Source organism: Euphorbia lathyris, chromosome 9, assembly GCF_963576675.1.
Source record: "Euphorbia lathyris chromosome 9, ddEupLath1.1, whole genome shotgun sequence".
Lineage (NCBI taxonomy): Eukaryota > Viridiplantae > Streptophyta > Magnoliopsida > Malpighiales > Euphorbiaceae > Euphorbia > Euphorbia lathyris.
In genome coordinates, this window is record NC_088918.1 from 58,799,988 (window position 1) to 58,807,390 (window position 7,403).

General features: G+C 37.5%; 1 protein-coding gene across 3 annotated transcripts; it reads right to left on the reverse strand.

Moving 5' to 3' along the window:
- Positions 1-517: 517 nt before the first annotated feature.
- LOC136205499 (5-oxoprolinase 1) lies at positions 518-6,521 on the reverse strand. Of its 3 annotated transcripts, none has more exons than XR_010675978.1 (4): positions 6,435-6,521; positions 2,317-6,178; positions 1,404-1,467; positions 518-778 (listed from the first exon to the last, which is right to left on the reverse strand). XR_010675978.1 is itself a non-coding variant. In XM_065996111.1 (2 exons), the coding sequence occupies exon 2, from the start codon at positions 6,138-6,140 to the stop codon at positions 2,325-2,327; it is 3,816 nt and encodes a 1,271-aa protein (XP_065852183.1). In that variant the 5' UTR covers positions 6,141-6,178; positions 6,435-6,521; the 3' UTR covers positions 2,196-2,324. The 3 variants fall into 3 exon arrangements, 1 of the variants encoding a protein (XP_065852183.1); XR_010675979.1 differs by having other exon boundaries at positions 518-782; XM_065996111.1 differs by lacking the exons at positions 518-778; positions 1,404-1,467 and having other exon boundaries at positions 2,196-6,178.
- Between the last annotated feature and the right edge of the window lie 882 nt (positions 6,522-7,403).

Genomic DNA, 7,403 nt, shown 5'->3' on the forward strand with positions numbered 1-7,403 from the left:
ATTTAATACATAAACCACCCGTGAACTTAGTCCAAAAAAAACTGATTAGCTCGTGAACTTAAAGAATGTCTTGTTAGCCATATGAATTTACATAAAGTGACATGTTAACCACCTGAATTTATTTGACTCTCTGAACTTGCTTGCTTACATAGATCTATGAACTTGCTTAAAGTAATATACCATTCAACTTATCTAAATCTTCACTTGTTCTCCTATGTGAACTTAAGTGTATTGATTATGTTACTTAGTTCATGAGCAAATAAAACACTTTATAAATTCAGGTAACAATCTGTTTTTTTTAAGAACAAATTCAGAGAATCCTTAATAAGAGATAATCTTTGTGTTGGTTGTGATGTTGCTCAGATCCAGAGGATCATATCCCATATGACTATGGGTTTTTTTCACATGGTATTTGCCCTTAATATCCGAACAAAATGTTCTGAATTCACATTAATGCCATAAACCTTTTGCAAATTCAAACCCAAAAAAGCAATAAAATCACAACAAACACTTAAAATAAGAAGACTTATAAAAGCAAATGGTAAACAGAAACACATACAATGACTAAATTTTTCGCGCAACAAACACTTAAAATGAGAAGACTTGTAAAGGCAAATGGTAAAGAGAAACACATACAATAACTGATAATTTTTTGCGCAACACGCAAAGCTTCTATCTTGCTGGCAGCTTCACTCCCTGGTCGTATCCAACTCGAATGCTAGCTGCCTCGGTCACTGCCGCATTGAAGATGCCTCCAATTTTGGTGCTTCATTAGCAGCTACCTCAACCATTGACACATAATCCAAAAGAAGGAAATAAGCAAGAAAAAAACCCCAATACTCAGATTGTAAGCAGAAATTGCTCCACTGGCACACAAATTAAAAGTAGTAGCATCATAATTGACAAATTGATCAGCTGTTGAAAGAGTCTGGCTCTATTACCCAATTGCAGTTCAGTTGAAAACTCAAACGATCCAACAACAACAGATCTTAATCCAATATATATCATTCACTCAACAGAAGTCAAAACCACAAATGCCCTTTATTACTTGATCCACGAAATATGAACACGATTCGTTTCAAATAAAATAAAAAGGAACTAGCATTATTGTTTCAATAGACAAAATAAAACCAAGCAAAACTTTAAAATAACAGAAAAAAGAATCAAAGAAAATGAAATGAGATAAAATTAGCAAAGGCACGTTAGCAAATAATGTCACTATATAATATATATATATATATATATATATATATATTGGAAAAGGAGACATACTGAAGAACGAGATGGAGTGGATCAAGTAGATGTCCCTTTGTTCAAAAGTAGATGCAGGTTTTAATGATGAATAATATATATATAAAATAATTTAGACTTTAGTCAAAAGATATATCCAGTAAAATATCCACCTTAAGAAACAGAAGTGGTCTCCTGTGTATATCAGTGGTACGACAAAATTCTTGGTGTATAAAGCTGCATACAGAAAATAGAAGACAATAAGCATTAGATCGAGGTATACCTGCAGACCAAAAAGCAGTGTTTCGGACAGGACCAACATAACGGACTGAAGATATCCGCTGACAAGAAAAAACGTGCAGCAACATACTGATGGCTCTTAGTGTCTCTTAGCACAGGCCCATCAATGTTGTGAATGACAACACTATATAACACATACAAAATAATTATTCGGGACTTCCAGTCCACCTGATGTTCATCCATAAATGCAAGAAGATCATCCATGGATATAGAACTAAATGTCTGCTCAACTTTATATAAAATCGTTTATGAAATCCTCTCTGTTTGCTTTTCAGTTAATCCCACCAAAGTTCAGGCCTATGACAGTCTATAGCATAACACCAAGTCGCTACTAACTAAATTGAGCGTGAACTAAACAAAATTAAAACAGTTGACACAGCATTCCTTGTATGTTCACGACTCAAGATTGCAAAAGCTATCATATTGACCATTAAATAGAATGAAAAGGAAATGCCTAAAATGAAACATGAGAAAATCAATCATTTCAACTTGGCAGAATGAGTAGAAGGCCAAAACAGCGCCTAGTTTATAATACGGGAAAAAGAAAAGCACCACTGGCAAATGCCATGTTTAACTAACTGTGAAGAAAGCACAAACTATTGGCAACCAAGGAAGAAAAATGAAATCTAAGATTAGATGCGCTGGCCATTGTTGCAAGAAACGAATATTTTTAATCCTTTATTTGTTTTCTTGAAATTTTATGTATGGTACAAGAAAGAGTTGTAACATTTTAGTCATCTAACCGGAAATTCAACAAGAAAATAGAGCTCATAGTTCAGTTTTGACCTGGCCCTTCATAAACAAGAGCCCCATCCTCCTCCACCTGGTGTTAAAATCTGAAGAATTTCCCCTGCCTGCATCTCAACTGTGTTTTTACCTCCCAGATAGATTCTTCGTTTATCTTTTGTAATCAGGTAATTAGCCCCCCGAGCCCCATCACTTCCTCCTTTTAAACCTCTTGGTGAATGAACTCGCCTCTCCGAGAGAATGCTTGCTGTGACTGGCCTCCTGAATTCTATTTCCCTAATGAGCCCATCACCCCCTTTATGAATCCCGTCACCTCCACTCTTCTCTCGTATTCCAAATTTATGCAAAAGAACAGGATACCTCTGTTCAAAAATTTCTGGATCGGTCATCCGAGTATTAGTCATATGGCACTGGACTCCACTTGTTCCATCCCAGGTTGGACCAGCTCCACTTCCACCCCCGATTGTTTCATAGTAACCAAAATTGTTATCCCCAAAAGTGAGATTGTTCATACAACCCTGAGAACAGGCACAAGCCTGAAATGCAGTGAGCACAACGTCCGTTATCCTTTGAGATGTTAGAACGTTACCTCCAACTACAGCAGCCTTGTCGCTTGGAGACAGGAACGAGCCTGCAGGAATATGGATCTTAACAGGAGCTAAGCAGCCTTGATTAAGAGGAATATCAACATCCACCAAACAGCGAAGGCAGTATATGACTGCTGCAGCTGCTACTGCTTCTGGTGCATTCCAATTTCCATACACTTCAGAGCTAGTCCCACTAAAATTAAAAGAGGCTTCCCCTTTAGTCGAATCAATCGTAAGCTTTAGATGAATCACAGATCCATCATCCATGTAATCTTCCTCCTCAATGGTTACAGAACCATTCTCTCCAACTTTTGCTGACTGAGATAACACTCTAGTAGCAACTGACTTGAGCATTTCTCTCACTGCTTCTTCTGCATTAAGCTGCACGTAGGTCATGTATGCCTGAACAGTGTCCAAACCATATTGCTCAATCAGCTCTTTGATCAGCGAAATTCCCCTCTGGTTTGATGCTACTTGAGCATGTAGATCTGATAAATTATCTTGAAGTCGGCGGGTGCCTGGAATTTTATGAGCTGATACATCAGAAGAAGGAAACTTGAGAAGCTTGATGATCCCTTCTTCTTGAAAAATTCCCCTTTCCACAAGCTTAAATGCTTTAATTGCAGCTCCTTCTTCCCATATAGACTTCGAGAATGGAGGCATACTTCCGGGAGTGATGCCTCCAATCTCTGCATGATGCCCTCTACTTGCTACGAAAAACACTAGCTTCCCTTTATCAAAAACTGGTGTAATGACCGTTATATCTGGAAGATGGCTCCCACCAGCACAAGGATGATTTGTAACCAGTACATCACCTTCATGTAAATCATCACCCCAGTAATTCAGCTGCCAGCAAACTGTACTGGACATAGCTCCAAGGTGTACAGGTACATGGGGAGCATTAGCAACCAGTCCTCCATCAGGACCAAAAAGAGCACAAGAAAAATCTAGCCTTTCCTTGATATTTGTTGAAATAGAAGTTCTCTGCAGAGTTCGTCCCATTTGTTCAGCTATCCCCATAAACCTGTGATTGAAAATGGAAAGCTGCACAACATCTGCAACTTTTTCTGCTACTTTGACAGTGGTTATATTAGAATCAATTTCAAGTCTAATGTTTCCATATTTAGTGATAATAGCTTTACAGTTAGGTTCTACTACCACAGTACTATTCCCATTCATGATAATTGCAGGGCCAGGCATAATGGTCCCAGGACCCAGAATTTCAAGCTTGAATAGAGGTGCATCATGCCATCCATTCCCAAAGTAAACCTTGTAGCGGCCTTCCACTTTTGGGGAACCAGGATTCTGTCCCAGCACTTGTGGCTTCAAAATATTAGTGACTCCAATACCACGAACTCTTACATCACATACAAGAATATTCCTATTTTGCAGTTTGAATCCGTACTCCTCCTGGAATAGCTTTACAAACTCAACAGCAAAGTCAAATCCAGATTGGCTTTCATTTACCTGTCTCCTTACCATGATGGACGTATCTGTACCCTCATACCTCAGATTTAGGTATGTCTCTGTTGTGATGCTTTCCTCTCTGAATCCTTGCACTTGTAGCTTGCCTTTTACCTGCTTTACTAGTGTATCTTCCCTCCGAGAAGCCTCCAAGACAGATTCAGGACCATATACAGCAGAATATGGCTCTTGTGCCTCTTCAACAACATCTGCCAATCCCATGCCATAAGCACTTAAGATCCCACAATACTTGTGAATAAGTACTTCCTTCATACCCAGTGACCTCGCAATTGCACAAGCATGTTGTGGCCCAGCACCCCCAAAGCAAGCAAGAACATGGTTCCTCGTTTCATGGCCTTTCATCTCCGTTAACTGTCTAATTGGACGACACATTGTTTCATTTGCAACGTTAATAAATCCCAGTGCAATCTCTTCAACCGACATGTCCTTTGCAAATGCATCCTGACTCTTTCTGTATGAGTTTATTTGCTTAGCAAGCTTCTTAAATTCTTCTCTAGTTGACTCAATATCTAAAGGCTGATCCTCATTGGGGCCGAAAATTGAAGGGAAATAATCAGGAATAACAACCCCTAGAATTAGGTTAGCATCAGTAACTGCCAGCTGCCCTCCTTTCCGGTAACAAACAGGACCTGGGTGGGCTCCCACTGATTCTGGTCCTACACGGAATGCACCAAATTGGAACTTCAACTTCGAACCACCACCAGCAGCAACAGTATTTACATCAAGCTGAGGTGCTTGTATTATGGCACCAGCAATCTGGGTTTCCAGAACTTGTTCATAACTCCCAGCATATCGGCTTACATCCGTAGAAGTACCACCCATATCAAAGCCAATAAGGGGTTTCTCTGTTTCAAGCCCAAAAAGTGTTTGCGAGTAACCAACAACTCCACCAGCAGGACCTGATAAAACAGCTTTATGCCCTGAAAATCTACTCTCAGGTGCAAGTCCTCCATCTGATTGCATAAATAGAACATTCACCTTTCCCAGGCCTTCATCAAATCTAGAAATGAACCCCGATAAGTACTCTTTGATGACAGGAGTTAAGTAAGCATCAACACTAGCTGTTAGACCCCTGGGAACAGCCCGAACCATGGGGCTCAAAGCTGAAGATAAGGAAACATGTCTAAAACCCAAACTTACAGCTAACTTTTGCACAGCTATTTCATGCTGTGGAAAAGTATAAGAATGCAACAATACAACAGCCAAACACCTAATCCCTCTCTCCAATAGACCTTTCAGTAGCGGCTTCAAAGCTTCTTCATCAAGTGGCTTCACAACCCTAACAAGTTCACCAGAGATCCCTTTAACTACTAAAGAGGAAGAATCTTGCTCAGCTTCCTCCTGATCCTGATCAAGAAGGAGCTGAACTCTCTCATCCACCTCAATAACCTCCTCATAAAGGTTGGAGGGCTTGGATACAGTGAGGTCAAAGATATTGGGGCGGGCCTGGTTACCGATTTGGAGGAGATCCTTAAAGCCCCGAGTCACACAAAGCGCAATCCTTTCACCTTTACGTTCCAAGAGTGCATTTGTTGCCACAGTAGTACCCATCCTTATCCATTCAATCTTATCAGTAGGAATCTTTGAAGTTCGTGGAATCTTCTCCCCAGTATATTCTTCAAGAATCCTTCGAATCCCTTCCACTGGAGCATCATCGTAATTTGATGGATCAACAGACAAAAGTTTCAAAACTCGACCATCAGGCTGTCCGGGAATTTCAGCATAGACATCAGTAAATGTGCCTCCTCTATCGATGCAAAATCTGAACTTCTCTTCATTGACACTTCCCATTCTACTCCGAAATCCAATTACTTATATCTTGAAATAAACTACAAGACAATCAAAATGAAGGAAATTTACTTATCAATCGAATGATTTATATGTATATGACTATATCATTTGCCGCTTAACTGCGAGAACTTATAGAATTAGAATTCAACACGCATAGTAGCACGTTTTGGTAGCAGACAAAGTACTTAAATAGAAGATGTTCAGAAATAAGCAGATAATACAATAGAAGTGAGATTATCATCAGTGAACAAAAGCGCATGGTAAATCGGGAGATAGAGTAGAGAAAATGCTTACCTGAAAAAGATTGAGATACGTTCAGCAATCTCAGCGAGATGAGTGGGCAACCAGACAACTCGATATTCTGATTTTTATTTCAAAGTAGAAAAAAGGAACAAAAAAAAAACTTGGAGCTATTTATACATCCTACCGATCTATTTATTTTGAACAATAATTATAAATTCTTATTTTAATTTCCAAAAAAAAAAAAAGACTTTTATCACACCCTACAAATAACTCGTCGAAAACCCGTGCGATGCACGGGGTATGAAACTTTTATATAATTTAAATAAATAAATAAATTGACATATTTACTTTTAAATAATTTTATATCATGCTATGAAAAAAATTTATATTATGTATATTTGAAATTAATATATATTTTTTAATGATAATTCAAATTAAATTAATTTTAAAAATAACCCGTGGATCGCACGGGGTATGAAACTTTTATTTTTATTTACCTTGATTTTGAATTCGTATCTAGCATAATCCACATTCTTCAAGAATAAACATCTTATCAAGCGTATTAGACGCTTACAATCTCCTTGTCTAGAAAATTGGGAAAAAATAACTTCTCGATAATAATAATAATAATAATAATATAACATAATTTATATTGAAATAAATTTCATTGTAAGTATAATATTCCAATATCTCTTTAATATTTTATTTAATATGTCTCAAACTTCAATGAACAACTATCGTGTGAAACTTTATATCTATTTGTACCAAAATGCATAAAAATAAAAAATACAATCCATATCAATTAGCCAAACTCAAACTAAAAAAATGAGTGGATTTCAACATGTTCGGAATTAGAAAAATTAATCTAACTTCAATTAAAACTAAAAATTGAGTTCATAAAAAGCCGAAAATCTAAATTTTAGTTAGAGTTAACAATCAAAACGATAACACCTAGGAACATATACTAAAAAAGAATGCAAATATACAAAATCTTTATTTTAGTCATTTTGAAAAATAAAT

Bases quoted from the DNA above. Each gene is read 5' to 3' on its own strand.
- LOC136205499 (XM_065996111.1), bottom strand. From the start codon at position 6,140: ATGGGAAGTGTCAATGAAGAGAAGTTCAGATTTTGCATCGATAGAGGA.